The sequence below is a fragment of the Galleria mellonella genome, unplaced genomic scaffold (genome assembly GCF_026898425.1).
Source record: "Galleria mellonella isolate WM207_F2 unplaced genomic scaffold, CSIRO_AGI_GalMel_v1 utg8921, whole genome shotgun sequence".
In the NCBI taxonomy this organism is placed as follows: Eukaryota; Metazoa; Arthropoda; class Insecta; order Lepidoptera; family Pyralidae; genus Galleria; species Galleria mellonella.
Window position 1 is genome coordinate 42,161 of NW_026442170.1, and position 26,502 is coordinate 68,662.

Consider the following 26,502-nt stretch of genomic DNA (forward strand, 5'->3'; position numbering starts at 1 on the left):
ATTGGTGGTGATTGCGGCTATTGAACGATTCTTAGGAACGTGTATGTATCCATTTGTTATGAATCTTTGTTTATAATACAACAAACAAGGCAGAAATCATCATATATGGTATTAATGATAAGAGAAATCTTCGATTATTTCCTGTAGCAGTTACTGATAATGCCAAATATCCCAAAACTAACAAACAACATTCTTATTTGTAATGTGTTCGTAATGGGAAAGATCACCATTAGAAGGCAGTTGCGCCGGTGACGCCGCTAGATGGAGACTGTGGCGCTCTCGCTGACAGCTCCCATACGGTCGTTGCTCCGCTCAGTACGTACTTACAGTTCGCATTCTCGCTGATATTCAAGATACCAATATGAATGTTGATGAGTTAGAATAAAATAGTTATTAACGACCACAATCGCTGACACATCGCGACGCCTGGCCCCAATTCGGATATATAGAAGCAACAAATAACAGTCGAGACCTCAAATGGAAGTTCTTGTGGAAGTGAGCCGTTGTAGGACGTGAGTACGTGACTCTAATTAAATATTCATTGTTCCCTGTTGATACTTGCATTGTCGACTTCAACAAACATATTAAATATAAGACAATAAGTAATAATTTAGTGAATTAAGCGACAAAATAATAAAGAGGCGATAATGACTAATGAATGCACTCAATCCTCCGATCAAATGTTTCTCTGACTCAGACATTCAACAATTTGATGAAGGCAAATGTTACCTAGAAGAGCTGCTTCTTCTGCACTGCATTAACACTGCACAAAAACTGCACTGCACAAAAATCTCTTTTAAACAATTTCCAGAATGAACACATAGAATTTGACAGTAGTTAGTACGTTATAATAACCAATAAAGCAACAACAATAAATAATATTTCAGTAAGTTACGGTAGCATTGTTTGCCGGAGCTTTGTTCTAGCTCCCATCACATTGTACAGACACACACAAGCAACACAGACATCGTGTGTCCCATTCAATACTATTGACACCGTTACGCACCACGATATACGAGTACACTAGTATATTGTACGATCCACGTAACCTTTCGTAGCCCTAATGTACACAAAAATACATTTAATTTATTTTGTAATCTAAATTTCAAATTAATAAAAAAAAAGGTATAATCATAAGCCAATTTGCTTATTCTCGTCACACTTTTCAATGTATTTTATAACTATATCATCTGTGCTTATACTAACAACTTGTTAAATTTATCCATTATCATTATGGTGCACTGTGGTTTGAGATATTTGTAGACTTTACTTTAGATAAAGAGACCCTATGAGTTCTTTTTCCTGGGCACAGACTACGCGATGTGCTTGACGACGGATTCATCGTTCACCACGAAGTGTTCTATTAAGGCGTAATAACAAAAGAAATAAAAACTTTATTGATTCAATATAAAAGTACACAAACTAAGAAAAGAATAAAATCAAACCATTAGAGAAGAAGAAAATAATAATAACTCATTATTGAAAACTGAATATAATAAGGGAATAATGATACTTCAAAGAAGAAAGGATACGAATGGAGGAAAAAAGAGCCAGTATGAGCCACTTTTACTTCTGTATTGTAATCATGAGTATTTATTGAAATAAAAATTAAATATTAATTAACTATTATTTGGACAAATATATATAATAGTCCAATATAATTCTAAAATTACACTTACTTTTTACTCGTATATAATATATTAATACTTTGTCAAGTACTCAAATGCATGATTTCAAATAAATTGTAGAAAATAGTAGAATTTTAAATAATTTTTATGAAATTTATCTGAGGGAGACTGAACAAAAGTCGTTTCCTTAGGAACCTCTGTCCCATTCGTGTTCCTGTCGCATCAAATGCACCGAAGCAGTTGTGTTAGCATGGCTGTGTTTCGTTTTGAAGTGTGGGATATGGCGTGAATTTACTGGGTACAGAGGAATAACACCTGAGTTCTCAGGAATGGCAACAAAGGGGGGGTATCATGGGCGAAACAGTACTCTGTTATGTCCATGGTACTGTTCATGTCTATAGGTAACGGTTACCGCTTTTTATCAAGTGGGCCGTCAGCTTGTTTACCATTCTAAGTTGCATAAAAAAAAAACTTCTTGAAATCAGTTTTCAAGGTAACCGATTGAATGTCACCAAAATAAATAAAGCTGTTGTCATCATCATCGTCTTATGTTTGTCTCATAATTGGATGTCCGGCGCGGTGTGTTTTTCCTTTAAAGACGATATATCCGGGCCGGCTTTCTTTTTGTAAATACATACAGAATTATAAATAGATTTGCGAAACATATTAAATACTTAAAAAAAGTCATTGCTTTTACGCATACATCTACAGTCATTTCGTTTTAACAAACTATCATCAAAGTAATCAATTAGACGATGTAAATTGTGCTATGTCTGCAATATTAAATTGGTTTACATGTAATAACCTATTATTAAATTCCAGCAAAACAAAGTGTATAAAATTTACACTTCCTAATGTAAGACTAATAAATACACAGTTATTGCTTAATGACGAAATAGTAAATTTTGTTAATGATACAGTTTTTTTAGGTATAACAGTGGACTCGAAATTACAATGGGGGCCCCATATTTCAAAATTGGCCAGTAGACTCAGTTCTGCTGCATATGCAATTAGAAGAATTAGGCAATTAACAGACGTGGCGACGGCTAAACTTGTATATTTTAGTTATTTCCATAGCATAATGTCTTATGGCATACTGCTGTGGGGTAAAGCAGCCGATATAAATACTATATTTGTTTTACAAAAGAGAGCCATACGTTCTATTTATGGTATGGGTTCGAGAGAGTCATTACGTCAGTGCTTTAAAGACTCAAATATCCTCACAGTTACTTCACAATACATTTATGAAAATATTATGTATACACGGAAGAACTTAGCGAGTTTTAAAAAACTCAAAGACTGTACAAGTAGAAACTTACGCAATATAAATAAGCTTATTTTACCTAAATGCCGTCTGCACAAAATCAGTAATTCATTCTATGGTAATTGCATAAGATTTTATAATAAACTGCCGGAATCTGCATTAAATCTGACAGAGAGGCAATTCAAATCTTATATTAAACAATTTTTATGTAAGAAAGCCTATTACAGGATAGACGAATTCATAGATGACAACATATCAAGTAAATAATTAGTTTATTAGCATACAACGTTATAATTTTATTTTCTCATTGCTTTCTTGATTTAATTGATTAATTTTAGAAATATGAAAGCGTAGCGGTTTTTTGTATTAATTGCCGCATGCATTCTTATGTAAAATGTGAATACTATAACTATCAGATGGCAATTGTGAGTAGCTTTGACGTGGTCTAGTGTTTTGAGTAGTCATGCTCACTAAAATGTCCAGACTTGTGGCGGCGTGGTGGGCCGGGTCATTGGGCTCCCTAAAATATGGTCGTGCGCAGTGATGGCTGGCTCATCCGTCATACTCGTGAACGGGTGCTGCTTGTAGGGACTGGTCTGCTCTAATCACTATGACTGATTTCCTCTTATTAATTGTTTAACCAGTTGGTTATGTATTCAATTTTTTTTTCTTTTTGAGTATTTAATTGAATTAGTGCTAATTGGTGGTTTGTATTCACACAATTAAACTTAAAAATGTAAAATAATAATAAAATTATTTAAAAGAGCATCACGCAAGTTTCTTGCTCGTTCTTCTTGTGATGAGACAGCTTTCCGAACGAGCGGTAAATTAAAAAAAAATGTAATGACTTTTCAAAAGTGCTTCAATGTAAGTTTATTTGAATAAATGATTTCTATTCTATTCTATTCTATTCTATTTATTTATTTATAAAAGACACACCAACAATATGCTCACAATAATTAAGTAGACAATATACAATGTTATTAGTAAGTAAAAGAGAAAAACTACTATTACAAAATGCTTAAATCTAAGTTTGAACAAAAAAATTTTACTCCTCACTATCAAGCTTAAGGCCATATGAACACATCCATTAAAGGTGTATACAGCTCTCACAGATAAGCGTCAATGTACACTAAGATGTCGATATCATGGTCAACGTTTACGGCTTTATTATACGATGGACGAAGTAGGTTCATACAAACATATATGATTCGGACAGTCGGTATAGATTTAGCTAGACTATAATCGCAAAAAACTAACGTGCTATGTTTTTTTTAATGGATGAAAATGGAATGAAAACCGCGCCTGGGCTATCGGTTTTTGCTAACGAGTCACCAATGAAGGATGATAGGTGAGGATGAAACAGGTCAGTTGACCCATCGTGATGAATTCATGAAAAATTTACCTGTTAGGCTTTATTGTTAGTAATGGGCCTGTTAGATCTAATTACTATCAGCCCCTCTCTCCCTTTGCTATAATGTTATATATAGTTGTATATAAGTTAAACTTCAGCTTGCTTATCCTTCGGGCTATGTCTATCACTTTGGTTCTTTTGCGGATATCCTCATTTTGGATTCTGTTACGCAAAAAAAAAACTCCGCGTATAGCCCTCTCCATAGGGGGAAAGGTATTGTTAGCAATGGAGTTTGACAGCCCCATTGCTAGCAATATGCCTTATTAGGTCGACCTCCACGTAGTTCCCCCTGGAAACCATCGAGAACAATTCTTGTTGAATTCGTCATGATGGGGTAACTGACCTACTTCATCCTCACCTATCATCCTTCACTGGTGCCCCGCCGGTGTATACCGATAGCGTGAGTGGGGTTACCATTCCATTATCATCCATTAAAAAATAGCCCTCCCCATAGCTCGCTAAGCAACTTGAAGCTTTTACATACGGGCAAACATGTGGTGATTTGGTTGGTTCATTTCCTTCATATATTAAAAATATCTAGAATTTTAACTGAAATATATAATGTATGTTCCATTCCAATTTTCTACCTGGACAAAGCATTAGATACGTTCAGTGGAAGATAATATAAATATGTATATACAAATGTTGTGCTAACATACGATTTTCAAGTAGCTAAAGCAAATAATTACTTACATTACGTACGCGGTACACCCAAGTACACGATACTTACTCGGCTCAAGTCTCACTTGACCGCTTGACAGAATTCCTTCGCTCAACTGAACGAGGCCTAATTTGAGTCTTGTACGGGTATAATCCAAACTAGTAAGAATAAGCTCATTAATTAAATTGACTCTTGCTTAAGAGACGGACCGAGGTATTTATGCCAGATATATATTTATGATATAAATGGTAAACAAGTGGACGGCTCACTAAATGGAAAGTGGCAATGGTGGCCGGCCTCACACACAGTGAATAACCACAAAAACAGTGTCATAAATTATTCAGTACAAAATTAATTTAATATTTAAGATAGTGAATCAAATTCTTTAAATTGATAACAAAATTTTGTAAAGTCGAAGTTAATAAATCCGCGATTACGTCGATCATATTACCGCAATGGCCCGTATGTTTGTTTGCCACCAGCGGTATAAAAATATTGCCTATGTTCAAGAATATTATCAGCTTTTAACTGTTCACTGCTGATCATAAGCCTTCTTCTAGGGGGTTTTTGCCAGTAGTTATCACGCTTGGCAGGCGGATTAGCAACTGCAGTGGAGATGTTTTGTGATGCTGCTGCCCATCCCTCGCCCTCTCTTACTCGCCTCTTACGACACCCACGGGAAAGGAAGGGATAGCCTATTCGACACCGAGACTACACGGGAATAAATCCAAGAATACTACTGTATTACAAAATGATGACGATTTAAAAAGAGTTTTTTGTACACTAACATACTCAAATAATGTTTATTGTGACTGTAATTTATACACGTATTTGTTTTGTTAAATTTTCTCCACGACGTGTACTTGCATTCAGTATTTATGATGGATTATTTTTAAACATGATTTGCAGTTAGGATTCGCGGCACGTAGAAGCTACTTGAGAATACGTAATAACTAAACCCGTGTCCGTCCATAAGAACAAGAAATATTGAGATATTCACTCTTATGGTCCGTCTAGCACCTAGGCTTACAGTAAGTAACTAAAACCATCGTAGCACGGCGCGATGCGATGGGAAAGGTCGGCAACCAACAGCTGGCAAATGGATAACGTCATTAGTTATAGGCTGTCTACGATCGGCGCGGTGTGAGCGGTCGGATTGTATTTCGCCATTGCAAATTGATAGCTGTGGTGCCGGATAACATTCCAGCGGACGATAATTACGATTGCGCGAATTGTCGCGCGCGCTCTGCTGACGTCACGGTGCAGGCCTAGGGCGGGGCGGGGCGCGGGAGGGGGGGTAATCGCGGACGCATCAAGCAACATCAACATTCTATTCTGTACACTTACTTCCCGCTATAGGTTCCTGCTATATACATATACATATGTATGTGACTACATACATATTTATCAAATAGTTATTCAACAACAATAACAATTAAACTTTTTCAATCACCGTATAATTTTATAGTGTTAATGTTACAGTATCTCATATTACCTGTCTCAAAGTTTGTCCAATCATTTCCACACTTGCTTCGTCGTTGAGCCATTATGCCGTGACAGTGTTGTTAGTCGACTATTTCAGAGAGTCAAAAGGCGGCTTTGATGATCGCAAGCCTGTTAGTTACAGGTACGTAGATTAAAGAAAATATTTGTTTAGTAAACAGTGTCCCCTCAGAAAGCCACTCTGTTCTCTGAAAGATTGGTCTATTCTATTCAGGGACCTACACGGTTTGTAAAAGGGTACGGTGGAATAACACCATAGATCTCAGGATTGACAACGCATAAGGGGTACTATGGTACAGTGTACTGTGTAATACCCGTGGTGCTATTCACATCTATAGGCGACGATTACCACTTTCCATTAGGTAGGCCGTCAGCTTGTTTGCTATTCTAGGTATCATACAATCATGTGTGTGTGTGCGTGTGTGCGTGTTACATGCTGTGGGCAGTTGGTGAGAGCGTCCGACGCGTACGGTCGGTGTCGCAGGCAGTGTTCAGTGAACCGCATCCAGATACGGCTCGGACTGCTTGCAGTCGTCACACGACAACCGGCCCACTCAACCCTGACCGTGACCGTGCTATTCTGACCTTTCCCCCCCCCCCCCCGCCCCGCCCGACCTGTCGCGCTTCTCAAGCCGGAACATTCACACGATGCACCTCTCGGTATCTTGTTATTCAGGTTGAACTTGATATCATTAATATCCTTTTAAGGAATTATTAGTAAAACTAACTTTTACCACAAAAAAAAAAGAATGTGAAGAAACAAAAAATTTTGAGAGAGTATATCTAATGAATGATACTATTAAGTGAAATGTTTGTTCAGTGTGTGAACATGAGTAAACACCACCTATATCTGGCTTCTGCAGTCACTTACTATACCATCACGTGTTGAGTTGTTATATAAAAGAGGTAAAGGCAAAAAAAATTCTGAACTACAAGCTTTATTTTAGCTAATAATAAATTACAATACGCATCAAATATGTATATCTAGCCAACTATATTAATATCATACTATGTAAATCACGACCTTCCTTTAATTGAGATAACACATTTATCAGTGATAATCTCCGATCGCATACTATATCGATCACCAATATCCGTAACTATTGCAATAGTTATTTGCCTACGTGCTGCTCGGTATTGATTGGCCAGTCCAAGTATCTACTGACGCACATACACAAGGTAAGTGCTATGAATTAGCCCGGGATTAGTACCTCCAGTTAAACTACATCATACTTCTTTACTCTTTCTCTCTATCTCTCTTTTCATTTAAGTTTACTCTTGTGCAACTAATTCATGCATTCTCTTCCAGCCAGTTCTATCCCAGGCCACATTCTTGACCTTCCTATACGATATGACACCTAGTATTTCTTTTATCTGTCCCATGTAGTTATTCCTCGGTCTACCTCTTTTGCCCCATATTTTTCTTTCTACTATGCTCTTTAAAAAATCGTCATGTCGTATAAGATGGCCCAGCATTTTGCCTCTTCTATTCTCTGTTGTTTCTATTAATATTCTTTTGCATTCGCCCTTTTCAAGACTTCCTCACTAACTCAAGACTGGACGGAAAGAGTGACCACTTTTTCTGTCCAACTTATCCTGTTCATTCTCCTCATCTTCCTTTACTATTTATCTAATCTAATTTTAGAATTATAATCCTATAATGTCAATATATTGAAAAAATATTGTTTATTGGACTTAGATTATTATCAACATACTGCGCTTACTACTACTGCTTTACTTGCTTACCTAACTTACTATTTGTACTCGTTTAGAAATTTGAAATCATAAATGTTTCTGTTATAATTATTATGAGTATTTACCTTTGCATCCGCGATAAATTACATACTTGTAATATAATGAAGACTTTAAGTGTTAAACATTTTTTTATTTATAAACAATATATGATTTACTCTGATGTGTTTCATTTAAAAAGAATCAACAAAATCGGTCCACAATTATTCGCAATAGCCTCTTTTTGAAATCGTTTAAAAAATGAAGGCGTTAAACGATAAGAAGACGCACGTTGTGTGCGTGTGTATGTGACGTCACAGTACCTTTCTTTCTTGGGGTACCATTGATGAATTTAAAACCGCTTGAGACAGTGGCGGCGGCGGCGGCGGCGAGAGTACGATCTCGCCGAGTGCGGCTGTAGTTGAATTCTTTGGGCGCGTTTCAAGGCGAGCCGGTGACTCTGCAGAGCGCCACCTCGCACCTCCCATTGAGGCTGCACTGTGGAATTTGTTGTTTTTTCTAAAATAAAACAGATGTCGGTTACAAATTATAATGCTATCGATGTCGTATTAGGTTTTTACTCGATTGCCGAAGAAAGTAGGGTAATGTGTTTCGGACTTTCGGATCTTTGGTGCGACGTGTAACCTAAACAGTTGAATTGGTTTTTGTAAATTGGGCGTGGTTATATTCGGCTTAATTATACAAATGATATAAGGCACCTACATGATGATACTACTTCGTTAATATTATAAACCAGGGGGAAAAGGTTGTTAGTAATGGGTTCAAATAGCCCCATTAGTAGCAATATACCCTGTCAGGTCGACTTTCACGTTATTGTCTCTGGAAACCATCGTAGTTAATTCTAGTTTAATGCGTCAAGATGGGCTAACTGACCTGCTTTCATCCTCATCAGTCATCTATCACTGGTGCCCCGCCAGTGTATACCGATAGCGCAGACGGGGTTACCATGCCATTATCATCCATTAAAAAAAAATCATAAACTTGAAACTTTAGGTGATTGTTATCATATCACGTATGCACCTATAAGTGACGGCAACTAAATGACCGACCGAATGAATGAACTTCAAAGAAATTGGCCGATAGACCATCTAGAATCTAGACTAATAAACAAAACCTAATTTTAACTAAATTTATTTACGCAAAGCCGCGGCATACGACTAGTCACAGTCGATTTTTTTATTTTTGGTCACAACAAATTTTTACTATTACTGAACATAAAAAACAACAAACAATTTTTTATCGACGTAACTTTTTTATTATTTAATCCCGACGCATAAAAAACTTCAAAAATATTGAACAACAACAGGAAACCAACTAGTTTGTAATTGATAACACGTGCTTTATGTAGTCGTGTGTATTCGTCCCTATTATCGAGTATTAAATATGTATTTGTGTACCACTGATTAGATATTTGATATAACGCTGACTCGATGCGGTAAAATTATTGCTGATTATACACACGGCTACAATATAATTATGCATTTATTCAAAAGTCTACATAATAACAAGCTATATTTTGCATATCAGCACTCATTAATTACGTTGAAATGTGTTCTGTGTTATTCTAGAAAATTATTACGGTCTTATTTATTTAAAAAATTTGGTAATATTCCTCTATTGTAACTATTCAAGATTGCTGGGAGTCAGTGGATGCAGGTGGCTCAGGATCGTTCTTTATGGCAGTCTATCATCATCTTGGCTGAAATGATGATGATGATGATGATGATCTATTCAAGAAGATTCCTACAGCTGTTTAAACATTGTTGAATAAGAAATACATATCTAAACATTTAAACAGCCAAACATCTTGAAACAAACTCAGAATACAATATAATGCAGCCGACTGGGGATTTTAACGCAATAACTACATCACTCTTTATTAGTCATTCATCGTCATCATCATCATTTCAGCCATTGTCCGTCCACTGCTGGACATAAACCTCCCCCATAAACTGCCATAAAGAAAGGTTCTGAGCCACCTGCATCCACTGACTCCCTACAATGTATTTGAGATCGTCACTTCATCTAGTGGGGGGTCGTCCTACACTGCGTAATCATTCGTCAACAGAAAATAAAAAAAAAAAACGTGTAGCAAGCAGGCGTTATAATATTGTGTAGCCAAGTATCTTAGACACACTGCTTAGCCATGGGACTATATTGAATTGTTATGGATGTAGCTTAAATAGTTCCTTTTGAGTTTTAGTGAGGAAATAGTGCTGTCCTTATCGGTTTTAAAATTATAATTCCGTAATAAAACGTAAAATTACAGCATGTCGCGCGACACGTGCATTATCGCGTTACATTATCTCTCTCTCTCTCTATTTGAGATTAAAAGCGGAGAATATTGTTGGCGAGCAAACAGGTGATATCATAGAAATATTTACACTTGCAAGCGCCGTCCGGGGACGTTAACCGTACAGTCGTGTTGGCCTACATTTTAATCATAACAATCATCTACTTAATCGTTACAAAACGAGATATGTTTTACCCTATTTCGTTGAATTGAAACTCCGTTTGATAAAAATTTTTAGCAAGTCTTGTATTATGGAAAAATAACAAATACACTTCCAATTAAGATTAGTGATTACCCTTAATTACTTACTTGAGCAGTTGGGTAATAGTTCGCGTACCTTGCAATGTACGAGTAATACGATCGACGATCCCATATAGACAACATTGTATCGCTTACAAAACGAAACTAGAAGTCCGTAGGCGCGTGCATGATTATGGACAAATTGATCGTGAAAGTCACGAATCAAAAGGGCTTATAAAAAGTTTATTCACATTAAGATTTCCATACTATAGCAACACTACTATAGCTCAGCTCGACGATGCTGTGCGATGACTTGTGAATAAATTGACGCTTATATCAACAAAGGCTTCATTTATATGAATTCAAATTACTTGTTTTCTCTTCATCATCATATCAGCCGTTAATTGTATAAAAATGTCCCATAAAAAGGGTAAGACCCCTTTTAATAGATGCCGTATTTATGCCAAACGTGGCAACTACTGGCAAGTAGTTGCCAAGTTTGGCAGGTGGGTTGGCAACGACACTTAAGCTCTTGCTGATGTTTTAAGAGGGACGCTGCTGCCCATCCCGTGGTCTTTAAGTTCCCTACGTCGCCTGTTACAACACCCACGGGAAAGGAAGATGTGGCCCATTCTATGCTGTGACCACACACGGCTTGATTTCATTTACTATGTATTAAGTAACATTTTTCTTATACTCAACACACAATTTTTTCACTATTACAGTGGAAGTTAGCTACGTCACAGGCTACGTATAGAACGAGGGCGGCCTAGAAACTATTGTTACCCTATTCCCTTTGGCCACAACAGAATATCAGTGCTTTGCTCTTTTGAGGGCGAAGCAATAAACTGAGTTGTGACCATTTTGTATTGTTATGGCACACGCACAAAAGGAAAAATTGTACTTGGCTTTATGTATTTTATTTTAATCATTTCTCATATCACGCTTTTTATGTATATCTGTGTCTGTTATAATTTGTGTGCTGTAAGTAATGCAAATAAATTATGTAAATAATAATAAATTTATTGCCATTCTTTACAAATATGGTACAGAAATTATAATGTACATATAAATAAATAAATACATTTTATAGTATCCGCGTGCCTGGCAATAGGTACAAACTCAGCTTTTGCTGGACGTTCAGCGCTGTTCGTTCAGCGCTGATTTTCAATTTGCACCTAATTAGGTATATATCTATTTACCTATCTATATATTGGCACCAGAGGACGACACCCTCACACGCCTGCAATAAATTGTCTTCGATAGAATTAAATTAAGACATAATTTTTGCGACAGAAATACGAGTAGGTTCGTCAAGTTTTCTAAACTAATAATTTGTCAGTATTGTCCTTGTACAGTGACCAAATATTTTCCAATTCTAAATGATTCACATATCACAGTAATGACTTCGATACTTTAACAAATACACGTACATTCATATCTTGTTAATGCTACGCATGTGGATAATGGATGGATTACGATAATTTATATGTATGTTCACAACAAGGACAACAGTGCATAAAGTAATTCCACTTTTACTACTGTGATTAAACTACGAGTGAATATAAAGAATAATAATTTATATAATGAATTTGTGTCTATTGTTATGAAGATAAAATTAAAAATTATACAAATATATTAAATAATATATTTTACTTTGTAAAAATTTGAATCAAGAACACACACACACTCGAACACACACACACACACACACACACACACACACACACACACACACACACACACACACACACACACACACACACACACACATATCGATAAACGAAGAATTGTTTCCTATTACATTATTACATTCCATTGAACATATACGTATTTGGAACGCGGAATGATTGGAATGTCTCTTAAAATGTCACAGAATCGTAGGTACGAGAAGTGATCAATGTGCCTGTAGTGAGTAATATCTATAATATTTAGCATGATCGTGCCGCGTTCCTCACAACAGAGGTGAACTTCGCTAAGTGCATCGTGGAACGTGTCCAAATCTATTAGAGCGTCCGTACATCACTTGTAAGTATGATGTGTATGCGCGGTGACCTTGCGTGTGTATTCATACCGTGCAGTTCGCGTTACATCGCCACCAATAATTGTTATATTACTCGTATTCTTCACCGGTGCGTCCGCTCCGCTCGTCTCCTTTCAGCACGAAATATATTCACAGTTTTTTTTTAATTACTAACTGTGTCCGCAACATTGTCCGGACATCTGGTATATATGTGTTGACTGATCGCCATTATAAGTATCTTATGTCCTTCTCCATGCTATATATTTACTATACGTTTATCAAACAAGGCAATTACAATTTTTTTTAAATACTATTTATTTGTTAATATACAATGACGTTGCATTAATATTATGTACTTGACCTGTTTTTATGATATTTAAAATGGCCAACAAACTGATGGCCCACATGATTAAAACAGTCGCCTTATATCTATGAACAGAATATACTGCGACGCTCATGATGCCCCTCATTCTTTGCCATTTCCACCAAGACACTTTGTATAAAAGTCGTTTGCTTGGGCACCTCTGTCCCATTCGTATTTCTACCGTGAAGCAGAAACAATTTTCTCCTTTCATGCGTGTGCTATATATTATAGTAACACAAAATTGTCGCAACTCAGTTTATTGTTTTGCCCTCAAAAGAGCAAAACACTGATATTGTGTTACAACTAAAATCCAGCCTTATTCTGTTATATGTTAAATGATGTGTTATACAAGATAGCAACACAATTAATTGCTTAGTATAATTAAGTATAATTTTGCCAATTTAAGTTCTATTTTTAAGCGTAGGTAATCAACTAAATTAGTGCTGTAGTAGGCATGCATAGTAAAATGTAAGGCCTTGTTATGCGAATAGGTAAAAGTTGTAGAGCGATGAATAATATGTTAGTTTATTTGTTACTCGTCTTGAAGGGTATATAATATACGTATTTTCATTGCGGTTGAACAAGAACAAGGAAGATTTAATACCTTCGCATTATAAGGAGAAAGAGCTTGGATTGGTCGTATTAATCCTTACTAACATTATAACTGTATATATTTATTTATATTGGTATACTATTAATATTGCCGTGTAATCCCGCTATATAGAATAGGCCACCCTTTTCTGTCCCGTGGGTGTCGTAAGAGGCGTCTAAAGAAAGGCAGGGGACGGGCAGCAGCGTCCCTTTTAAAACATCTTCAAAGCCTAGCTCCGGTTGCCAATCTGCCTGCCAAGCGCGGCAATTACTGTCAAAACCTCCCAAGGGGGAGGTCTATGTTCAACAGTGGACAGTTAAAGGCTGGTATGATGATGAATATTATAAATGTGAAAGTGTATTTGTTTATTATGTCTTGACGCCTTAACGTCTCAACAAATCGTCATTTTGTATATATGTGTTACAGTATCATATTTGGGAGTGAATCTTAAAAATTGCTTTATATTTCGATCAAGCAACGTAGCCGGTCACGCGGACGAAGTTGCGGGTAAAGACTAGTTGTAATATAACAATAACATTAGCGATAATCATTTAGCTGCGATATTTTCCTGAAATGATGTAATACATAAACCGAACGGAACTACATAGTTACCTAACAATTAGGCGCAGTTTACCAGTTGTATAGTTTGCGGTTAATCGGGTATTATTAAGTTAATGATAAAGTTATTGATTACCACAATTAATATGTGCGTTCGTTTAAAAAAATTCCCGAAAGTTATTAATGTTACAAATATCTCTTGGGTTGCGTAGTCGAATGTTTAATAGGTATAAATACTTTCAGTTTCCTCATGTCTCTCTGTGTTAACGTCTGTCCATGTATATCAGTATCGAATGCAACTTTGCAGCCTAAATTAGAAATTTTATAAACATATATTTGCTTCAAATTGAGAGATAGTTTTTTTTTCTTGATGAGAAAAAATAGACCCGATGGATGGCGGTAGGGAGCTAAACAATATTTGCTGAGTTAGTTAATAAAATATACAATCAGGTTACACCTACACCATGACTTAAAGGTAGCACTACTGTGTCATCATCATCTCAGCCATTATCCATCCAGTGCTGAATATAGGCCTCCCCCATAAACTACCATAAAGAACGGTCCTGAGCCACCTGCATCCACTGACTCCCTGCAATACATTTGAGGTTGACACTCCATCTAGTGGGGAGTCGCCCTACAATGCGTTAGCCCGTACGGGGTTGCCACTCAAGAACTTTCCCAATCGGTTGTCGGTTCTTCAAGCTATGTGACCAACCTGTATATTACTACATAATTGGAGGGTAGGGGGGACTTGACAGTCCTATTGCTAGCAATATGCCCTATTAGGTCGACCTTCACGTGATACCCCCTAGAAACCATTGTGAATAATTCTTGTTGAATTCGTCACGATGGGCTAACTGACCTGCTTTATTCTCACCTATCATTTTCACTGGTGCCCCGCCCGTGTATACTGATAGCGCGGGTGGGGTTACCATTTCACTATCACCAATTAAAAAGAAAAAACTACTACATAGTGTGGTCTAGTGTCCATGGCAGAGTCCATACCACAAGTTTTGTTTAATTTGGTCTCGATGGTGCTATGTAATATAACCAGTGGTATTTACTTATGATATCTAATATACATTCGTCATATTATTTCAGCCGTTAACTGTCCACTGCTGGACATGAGGCCTTTTCCTGTTGGGAGGTTTTGTCAGTAGCTGCCACACTTGGCAGGTGGAAAGGAAACCGCAGTTAGACTTTGGTCATATCTTGAAAGAGACGCTGCGCTGCTGCCCATCTCTCAACCGTTTAGTTCCCTTAATCGCCCCTTACTACACTCACGGGAAAGGAAGGGGTGGCCCGTTCCATGGCGGGACCACATGGCAATATATTGTATATTAGATCTTATACATTGATAATATAAATAATGGCATTGAGCCATGAGTCAGGCGATGGCGGGCGGCGCGCGTGGGCTCGGCGGCCCGCGGCCCGACTCCCGTGCTGCATACGAGTACAATGCTAGTTGCGATCATACAGAGCATCCATAAGCTGCACGGCATGCCTCGCCTCCGCGCTTCAGTTCACACTGTCGTGTTCATATTTCTTACTTACATTGCAACAATCACATAACAATTATCTATTACATACACACTCGTAATACGCAAATAGAAACAACTGAAATTAAGTATAAATTATTTTTAATGGAGTTTACAATTTTTTTGAAGAAAAATTAACGTGGTACTTATTTATTAAAGGATGTTTTTATTTAATAAAAAAAAACATAACAGCATTTCTATTTCGAAGCAATTATAAAACATTACTTTAAAATAATAGTGAAATTGTATTAAAATGAATATGAAATTATTTAATTTAAATTGATATAAAAAGATATAATAGCTTCCTACGAAATCTTCTCAGCAAATAAGAACTCCAAACATTCTCAAATATCACAAAAAAGTGTCGATTGTTTGCTGCAGCTACAGGTAAACTGTGCTCTGTACTAATTCGGTATGTAGCCACAGGGACAGGGTCCACTACAGTGCGTAGTATAAGAAGTGCACAATAGTGTTGCCTTTATGTTATTACGTTCCCCTGAACAAAGTTCCGACTGTTCGCGTTGATGTCGTTCACAGGAGCGCGCTGTGCCACGTGACTCGCGCACGTACTGCAGGGACGCGCGCACCGCTCTCTTATGCGCTAACAACATAGGAAACGAGCTCGCCGGTACACGACTACTGTACAAAACAGTTGTTTTTAAATTAATTTTATTATTTCCCAACAATCTTTGAATATTGTTTGGAAAACATAGTAATCTACACTAATACGAGTATTATAAAGAAGAAAGATTTGTATTTTTGTGTGTATGTTTGTAATGAATAAACTCAAAAACTACTTTGCCGATTTCAAAAATTCTTTCACCATTAGAAAGCTACATAAGTAACATAGACTATATTTAATACTAGAAAAGATTAGGGATCCTTACTAAAGCTTTAGTAATGTAACTTAAGATGTAAAAGAAAAATGTTAAAATATCTTTGGTCGCGTGCGCTGCGGAAACTATTGGTGATAGAACAAAAGTATGTTCTACAATATTGAAGAAAATATCAATTAGTACAAAAAACTTCGCTTCGATTTTTTACAAATCCACCGCTATTAAACGTAAGTTAAGAAGAACGGACGAGATTATTGCTTTAATTATTCCTGTAATAGTTTTAAACAAATTTTATAAACACTAAGGTCTATTTGTTCTAGGTTTTTATTTTCAAATAAATAATAATCCTAATCTAAATCCTTCATAAGAAACATGTCTTTTATTATCTCTTATTGTATATTTTATGCGTAAGTATTAATTTAATTCGCTCGTTATCGCGCCGTACATCCTTGTAGCTAGATACGAATGCCGCGTAGGTAGCTAAGTCCTAGGAGTATTCACAGCGGCCCGGTGCGGTGCCTCGCGCGATAGTATAATAGGTCGTGATAAGGCGAGGCGGCAGTTGGTGTGTACATCGGTACGATGGTGCCGGTGACTCACACTTTACACAATGGCGTCCTATTATAGTGGGTTTGTTTGGTAGCGGGCGGTGAGGCGGCGAGGCGGCGAGGCGGCGCGCGGGCCGTGGGAGAACTAGCACGTAGCACCACATACTTCAACATTTGCGACGTGTACTATCCCACGTCATAATCATACGGGATATATATATATTTTTATGGGTGATAATAAAATAGTAACCCCACCCGCGCTATCGGTATACACCGCCGAGATACCAGTGAAGGATGATAGGTCAAAGATGAAGTAGGTCAGTTAGCCCATCGTGACGAATTCAACAAGAATTGTTCACGATGGTTTCCAGGGGGAACCACGTGGAGGTCGACCTGACAGGGTATATTTCTAGCAATGAGGTTATGAAACTCCATTGCTAATCCATTTCCCCCTCACACAGGACATTAAATTTTAATTTTTTTTTTCAGATTTATTAATGACTAGCTATAGCTGTAATTGTAGCCGCTTAACTGTGATTAAAAGTAGCCTCCGAAAGGATATACTAACAGATCCCATAGAAATATTATCAAAATCTAGTTTAGTTTTTAATTTAGTTTAAAAATAGTTTAGTTTTTAAAACAAAATAATTGGTTTTACCTCAATTGAAGTCAGTTTTTTTATCAGTTTCTTCATAATAGCGAATTCATTGACAATCAACCACGATGGTTTAAAGAGACCGCGTGGAGGTCGACCGGTCTATGTATAATAATGGGGGACTTGCATTTGCATTATTAACAATCCATTTCTCTGATGCTATACACTACTATGGTTGGCAGCAAGAGGCGAAAAGAAATAATCGCATTATCACATTTGCAATATTAGGAAGAAATGGTATTTCCAAGTGTTATATTATGTATAGTTCAATGGTATATTGGAGAGAACATTTCATATCAATTCCACGTTTGTATTCACGCGGCGAGGAGGCCGCGAGGTAGGTCAGATTAATGTAATCCCAACAAACCTGTTCCACAGTTGGAAGATACGAAAGTGGTTTGTCAGGTGGCTCTCGAGCCTCCGCCGGTATGTCGTCGATACATTAACAAGCGCTGCCACAACACGAGTGCATGCTCTTAGTGCCAGTACCCGTGCTGGTAGACACCCGCACCGCATGGACTGCCTACTGTGGGACAATCAGCGACAACGTAACTCACGGCTGGCACAGTCAAGAGGCTTGATGAAATTGCCTTTACATAAATATACATACGCATTCAATTACGCTTTGACAAAATGCTCTTTCAAATATTGCTCATTAAAACTGTAACGCAAAATTCAATTTGATTTTTTTTTAATTATAAACTTTAATTGGATTTTTTATCTATATGACCAAATAATTAACGTAGTTTTGGGATGCCCAGACGTAGTGATGACAACCCGAATATAAAGCCTAGCACGCGCAACGAAGTATGTCTTGATACTTCTGATTAAACAGTATTTATAAATGTATTTTAGTAATAATAAATAAAGAATATAATGAATGACTAAAATTACTATATGACAGATGGTTTTAAAATTTAAACAAACAATAAATTACTGCACTGTATTCCCATGAGAAAATAGACAAGACCAATTTTGATATAAGAATTATTTTATTTTTCTATTTTCTATCTTCTATAATGGAATTTTACCAGTATTGATATTAAAAGTAGATTTGCATGCCGTGTACGTAAAATATAGAGGCGTACTATTTATGGTACATTTTAATGTACCATCTGGGGGAAGGGATTGTTAGTAATGAGGAGGTTAGTCCCCGTTGCTATCAATGTCATCAGGTCGACCTCCACGCGGTTTACCCTGGAAACTATCGTGACAAATTTATCGTTGAATTCGTCATGATAGGCTAAGTGACCTGCCTTTTCATCCTCACCTATTATCCCTCACTGGTACCCCGCCAGTGTATACCGATAGCGCAGACGGGGCTACCATGCCATTTTCACCCATAAAAAAAAATTTATCATCTATAAAACCCATATTTGAGCAAATAAACTATTATTGTTATTGATATAGTAATAAAAATAATATATACATGAAAATATGACAGAAAAAGAAAGTAATAGTATTTGATATGACTGGTATTTAACAAATCTAAAGCGAGAGTACACCACTTCCTTTATAATGTACGAAATGCCACGGTTTCGTTGGCCACGTGTCTAATAAATCCCATGGCTCCGTCATCATCATAGCGACCAGCTGAGCAGCTGGTCGCTATGCGCGGCACGCACGCAGTTTCTCCGCCGCTCACCGCCGCGTCCGGTACTACTCACCTACGTTTCTCTTAAGTAGGCGCTAATGGCTCTGAATGAGCGCTAATACTCGGGTTTATTTCTCTAAATATTTCGTTAGCTTTAAACATGTACTTCGTTAGGTAACAAACACTCCTAGTTTTCGTAACTGTACACCTACAGTTACGAAGCGAAGTGTTCACATCCATCTGTCTAGCGTGTATCGTCATCAGTGTCCTAACAAATAATGTACACAATGTCTCATTGCTGGATACGAGTCTCAATAAAAGTATGATAATCATATTATACTAATATAACCATGCTGGCCAGGTGACTGGCAGTATAGACGGATGGAAACTAAAATTGATTGGGTGGATTTTATAATGTCTCGGACTACTTCGAAATATTACATCAATGAGTCAAACATTTTCTAAACAGAATTTGTTAAATTTATTATTCTACAGTTTTTGCTGGTTATTCTGAGTACCCTGAAGGTAGTTAATATTTATAAACAATTGAACGTGTCATTTTCCTATTCCAGATAACGGGATAAACCCAAAAGAGAGAACCCACTGTGATGGGTGTTGGCGCGTGATATTAAAAGAAGCAAGATGGCGCTGCGGAGCGCGGGCAGTGGAACCTCGCGCAGCGCCCAGCGCGCGCTGGACGAGTTCGAGGAGATAGCAGGCCTTCGCGGGGGTCCCGGCGGCGGAGGAGACCGCGCCGATGGCGAAAGGACCGCGTACGTGCTGGAACATCTCGCCACCTTCACCGTCACCAGGGAAACGGGGATAGTGTACCCTGCGGACGGCATGCGGAGGCTTCTCCAGCTGGAGAAAACTAACGGTCAGTATGCCGAACATGAACATTAACATCCTATACGGGCGTTATTATATGGAATGTTTTTGTGTTTCCATCATCATCTTTGCCCTCACGAATATCAGCGAATGAGTGGTAACAGGGGCGTCACATTTGCGAGTATAACCATAATATAAGGTATTCATGTTCATAGGAGACATCACTTACTTGTTATCAAGTATACCGTCTACTATGAGTATACCATATGTATTTAAAAATAACAGAATTCTCATCGTGCCTCCGATCAAACTGACTCCTCTCGATCTAAAGGTTGCCTGGAAGAGATCGTTTTAGCCTTAGATAGTACGTAGTATGGTATACTAAGTCTATTGCTTTTAGTAATAAAGCCGCCCATTGTTTTCTCAGTGTGATCATTTTTTGAAATTGTTTGTATGTATGGTATAATAATTTTACTATTGTAATCTTTTGGAAGAAATAATAAAGGGCATCTATCTATCTAATTATTTGCCACACGAAATTTTCAAGTTATACACAAAAATATTCTGTTAAAAACATCCAAATAAAAACAGCAGGTGAATGTTATGTACTCTAATGAAATAATTTCATGTTTCAGGAATATGGAGTCAAAAAATGCAGCTGTGTCTGGACGGCCAGTGGGTGCTAGTCATGGATTACGAGACTGGGGTATGTTCAATTTAATTATAGTATGTTCTTTGTTTAATTATTTTATGTAGCAGGCAATAACATATATTGTTTATTCTTCAAATAATATTAAATACAATATATTGTATTTAGAAATCAGCACTAAATATTCAGGATATTCAAAAATATTTATTCTTGTAGATATATGATTTTGTAATATTATGAAATGCAAACAAATAGTATAGAATGGTAATGTTCTCATAATCTCATCAATCTTACTGGGATGTATATTAAATAATACCGTAGTTGCTAAGATTGGTAATGTATGAAGTGTTCCAGGTGCATGTCTATAACCGACAAATACGCACTTTCGATTAGGTTGGACGTCAACTTGTTTGCCATTCTAAGCATCCAAAAATCACAAGAAACCCACTGTTGTTGTTGCAGTCAATAATGGAGCGGTTCCCAGCGTCGTGGGTGCACTCGCCGACGGCGTTCACGTCGCCGGAGCCCGCGGAGCTGTACAACAACGTGCTGGCGTTCGTGGTGGGTGCGCCGGCCGCCTCGCAACACGGCGACGCCGCGCCGCGCCGCGAGCTGCACATTTTCCAGTGCCACGACGTCGGCGCACAGACCCTGGTTGAGGAGCTCAATGCACTCAAGTAAGCATTTTATAACAGTACTTAAGTGGTACTGCGTTTGTCCGTATGGGGTCGCCACTCAAGAAACTTTCTCTTCCACCGATTATCGGTTCTTCGAGCTATGTGACTAGCCCATTGCCCCAGCTTACTTATCTCTCGAGTTATGTCGTTCACTTTGGTTCTTTTGCGAATATTCTCATTTCAGATTTTGTCACGTAAAGAAACTACAAGCTTAACCCTCTCCACAGCTCGCTGAGTAACTTCAAACATTTACATACATTTACATGTAGGACCATGTTTTGGTTCCGTAGGTCATAACTGGCATCACGTTAGGGGGGAAAGAGATTGTTAGTAATGGAGACTGAGAATCCCATTGCTAGCAATATACCCAAGCAGGTCGACCTGCTCGCGGTTCCCCCTGGAAACTATCATGATTAATTCCAGATAAATTCATCATGATGGGCTAACTGGCTTGTTTTCATTCTCATCGATCACCTTTCACTGGTGCCCCGCCAGCGTATCCCGTTAGCGCAGGCGGGGTTACCATTCTATTTTCATCCAATAAAAAAAAACTGGCATCTCGTACTGACCTTCTTTCATCTTCAATTTTGGATATATTTCGATTAGAAGATGTGGCGTAGTTTTTCAAACGATGCCTAACCGAGATGAATTCTTTGGTTGACCTCACGGTCGAAATTTGACTTACCGACTTTTACTTACCTTGAAATTCGGAATATTACGTCACCTTGTCTTACAACTTTCTGTACTGGGATGGGTGTCGTTCTTTGGTTTTCTGAACTCTCTGAAACTCTACTGTAATTTCGATGTTGTGCCATTTTTAAACTGTTTAAGAGCCATTTCAATTTCCGGTATTAGTGTCGGGTGACTTTAGCTCTTTTGTCATTATTGGGATTGGTATGCGGTGTTAACGACCTTGTGTACAGTTGTCCATAGAACTTCTCAATTTCACTCAAAATCTCTGATGGGGCGGAAATTATATCACCGGTGTCGGCCTTCAACTTCGTTAGTTTTCCTATCTTATGTCCCCCTAGATAATATATAATGATAAAGATGTCTCATTACTAATATTCTTTTCTATTATTAATCTATAATTAATTAATGTAAAATAACAAGAGATTGGAACTTTAATAAATTATGTCATAGTAGCATTAGCTATGGTATTTGTGTCAGTAGTTGAGCTGGTTGCAACAGATACACAAAAAGATCATAATTATAAGTATTCAAGGACATGCAAATGTTAAAGGAATCCTTCCATCCTCCTTTTGCTGTTAACTCATTACTGAATATTTTAATAATTTTGGCCAATTTCTGAATGATACCTACATAACTTGTAATTTTTAGCATGGTTGTAGCTTGTTTCGACTTTTAGTCTGTGGTATTGGGTTTTATCCATAGGATTTCTTTTTCTTTCTTAATGCCCTCGACTTTCTCCAGTAAGTGCTTCCAGGCGATATGGCCGAGGTATTTGTATTACAGCATTTTTTTATTTTCTTTCATCATTCATTTTTATGGTTTACAATCAGGCCACCGGAAATATACAAAATTATCATCATATCATCCTTTAACTGCCCACTGCTGAATATACGCCTCCCCTTTGGGGGGTTTTGCCAGTACTCGTAGCTGTCACGCTTTTAGCACACACGGCAACTGTAGTTAGGCTTTGGAAATGTTTTAAGAGGGACGCTGCTGCCTATCCCTCGCCGTCCTTTAGTCACCTCTTACGACACCCGCAGGAAAGGAAGGGGTGGCCTATTCTATACCATACTATATGGCAATAATATATAAATAAATATTTCTTTAAATATTGTCAGTCTTGTTCTAAATTCGTCTCAAAATAATAAATTATATAATGACATAATGAGCTTGTTTATTCTGTGAGATTCATATCAGATTTCATCATTGTTTTTTTTCGCAGCAGTATGTAAATTTATTATTGTACTATTTTGATCACTAAAAATCACTGAGTTACTGCGAAAATAACGTGGATTTATTATTATTAGGTATATCTAACTTGGAATAGTAAATGACTCATTTATAAGTAAATACAAGTAATTTAATATATGTATGAATATCAAGATGCTCTCGTCCATGGATGTTATTACGAAATAATTCACGTTGACCGACATTTGTTAGATAAAGAAGAACATATCGATCTTGCACATAGCACGAGTTAATCTTATCGTGGAGGTTAAGTGTGCGATTAGGATGCCGAGTTGGCTCCTCCACTGCCACGCAGAGTAAACTTTAGTCAGTGGTTTCGTTTGCTCTTCATAGCTGTTCGTCCGGTCCATGTTCTATATCGATCGGTTGTTTAACTTGCCCGTATCCGCGTACTCCTGGTGAGGTTACAGTTATTTGCAGCTCTTACATTCATCCGATATTACTTTTACTCATAGTGCAAGCATATTTACGCAATATTAGTCGAAAATTTATATTTCGTGATATTGCAAGTACGTATATAATACTACAGTGAAACACGCGATCCCCAGGTGCAAAAGTGTCTTGAGGTTGGAAGTTTTGTTTTTATGTGTCTGTTTGTGTGATTGTCGCTCTGAAATGGATAGTTGAAAACGGGTTTATTAAGACTGGCTTAATCAAAAAATCTGTTTATTGTGTTGTGATTTTTTTTATAATCATTAATTACTTCTAATTGTATAAACTAAACAAAAACTTATTGTGATAACAAACAATCAGCAATAATTTACTAAAAAACCTTGAATGTTCAAGTTGTACTCGTAAAATTAAAATTCCGGTTTGTAATGTGCGCAGGGGCATCGGCAACAGTGTCGCCAACGATGGTAACCGCGACTTCATCATAGATCGCGAAAGGGAGAGGGAAAGAGAAAGGGAGACCGAGATGGAGAGACCGCGCAGGCAGGTAAGGACCATTTATTATTATTTTACGCAAATACAAAAGCGCAGGTAAACAAGGTGACGTAAAACTGATTAGTCATTTAATTTAATTGCGCTATTATTAATTAATATGCGTGCAATGTAGATGTATAATCGTAATGGAATTAATTAAAATAATCAATCGAATCTAATCAGATAACCGTCGATATGGACTTCCACAAAATATTACCTATTTTAGTTTAATATTGACATAGGTATTTTTTAATGGGCGAAATTGGAATGATAACCCTATTTGCCACACATGTATATTAAATTATAATATAATTTGGATATTACTATATGTTCTTTACTAGCTTTTACCCGCGACTTCGTCCGCATGACGAGGATATATTCATTAATCAGGATTAAAAGTATTTACCTACGTGTACGTGTACTTATACCAAATTTCATAGTAATTGGTTAAGCCGTTGAGGCGCTAACAGGTAACAAACAAACTAACGTTCACATTTATTATATTACTAAGGATTACACTTGTAAATTACAAATATGAGGTAGCTACTCCTACAAGTAATGCTGGACTGATCTCTAAGTAACTTAGGGTTCTTTTTAGTCTATGATCATAGATATGTATAGGTTTTTTTTTTATAAAACTTAGAATGGCATACAAGCTGGCGGCCCACCTGTTGGAAAGTGGTAACTGTCGCCTATAGACATGAGTAGTACCATGGACATAACAGAGTATACTGTTTCGCCCATGATACCCCCCATGCGTTGCTATTTCTGAGGACTCAGGTGTTATTCCTCTGTACCCAGAAAATTCACGCCATATCCCACCCTTCAAACCGAAACACAGCCATGCAAACACAACTGCTTCACGATTGAAACACGAGTGGGACAGAGGTACCCAAGCAAGAGGTACTCGTACATTAATGCACACAGCACACATACTCGTATTATAACAATCAAAATAAATATTTTCCATCTAGAAACATTCAAAATATAATTTAAAGCTTAGTTAACCATTACATTACCTATAGGATGTTACATGGCCTGTTCTGATTTAGGAAATAGTGTATACTCGTAAAATGTCAAAATATGCAATTTTCCAACTATTTTGCTAATAATCATATAGGATTGTTTCAGTTTTTAATAAAAAATAACTGCCTATGAATCAAACTATTAAATTTAACTATAAACATAAATATTCGAAAACGAGCCGCGTCGCGAGCATGGTATCTTCTATTATTCTATAGTTTTCTTCTATTATGGTAAGAAATTTTGTGCCCAGTAGTGGGACATTACAGTATTGTTACGATGATATTAATCTCTTTTAAACCTAACCTTGCCGGTTACTCTGTTTGAGTCATAGATTGTTATTTGCTCTTCGAATACACTTAATTATTTTTTATAGTATTTATGTATATTTTATGTATTTATTCATGTATGTATACATATATTTATTTAAAATATTATATGTTAGTCTAAATATATGTTTATAGTATATGGATATATTAAGTATTAACTTTATATTTTCTTTATTCAATAATACACCGCCTACCTATTTCTCGGTTTGCCAAACGCTTGACTCTACCAAAGAAAACGTCCGAAGTTAAGTCCGCCAAATATCGGTACATAGAATTTTATTATGCATCAAAGTTGAAATAAACAAATAAATGTTCCTCTCTGATACATAGATGGGAACCGGATGTTTAATTTAGCATAAGAAACACGACTAATAGTGATTAAAGTATTTTTATAATGGATAGATTTGTTTTTAGCTCAAGGTTCGCGAAATACATGACGTGATCACTAAAATATGTACCATCTAGAAATCAATAACAGATAGCACTAAGTCGCCATATCGGGAGTTATCGTACTGATCTGATAAAACAACAAACGCATTCCTCCGCTACCCAGCACACCAGTGCTACTCGTGTACCAATCGATCTCTGTAGCTTGCTAACCTCAACCAAACGCATATGCTTTTCAAAAGTGCATATATATTGAATCAAACTGTGTGACAGATTTCAGT

General features: G+C 37.1%; 1 protein-coding gene across 5 annotated transcripts in view; it reads left to right on the top strand.

Annotated features, from left to right (window-relative positions):
• LOC113519428 (epidermal growth factor receptor kinase substrate 8-like protein 1) overlaps nt 1–26,502 on the top strand; it is a 41,110-nt gene that overhangs the window by 411 nt on the left and 14,197 nt on the right. For 4 of the 5 annotated variants that reach the window (XM_026904531.3, XM_026904534.3, XM_026904533.3 and 1 more), the window contains exons 2-5: nt 20,036–20,340; nt 20,927–20,997; nt 21,403–21,617; nt 24,387–24,495. In XM_026904531.3, the coding sequence (XP_026760332.2) occupies nt 20,106–20,340; nt 20,927–20,997; nt 21,403–21,617; nt 24,387–24,495 (630 nt within the window). In that variant the 5' untranslated portion in view covers nt 20,036–20,105. Of the gene's footprint in view, nt 1–12,645; nt 12,784–20,035; nt 20,341–20,926; nt 20,998–21,402; nt 21,618–24,386; nt 24,496–26,502 lie in introns of those variants that run through there. The other variant, XM_026904532.3, reaches the window with a different exon arrangement.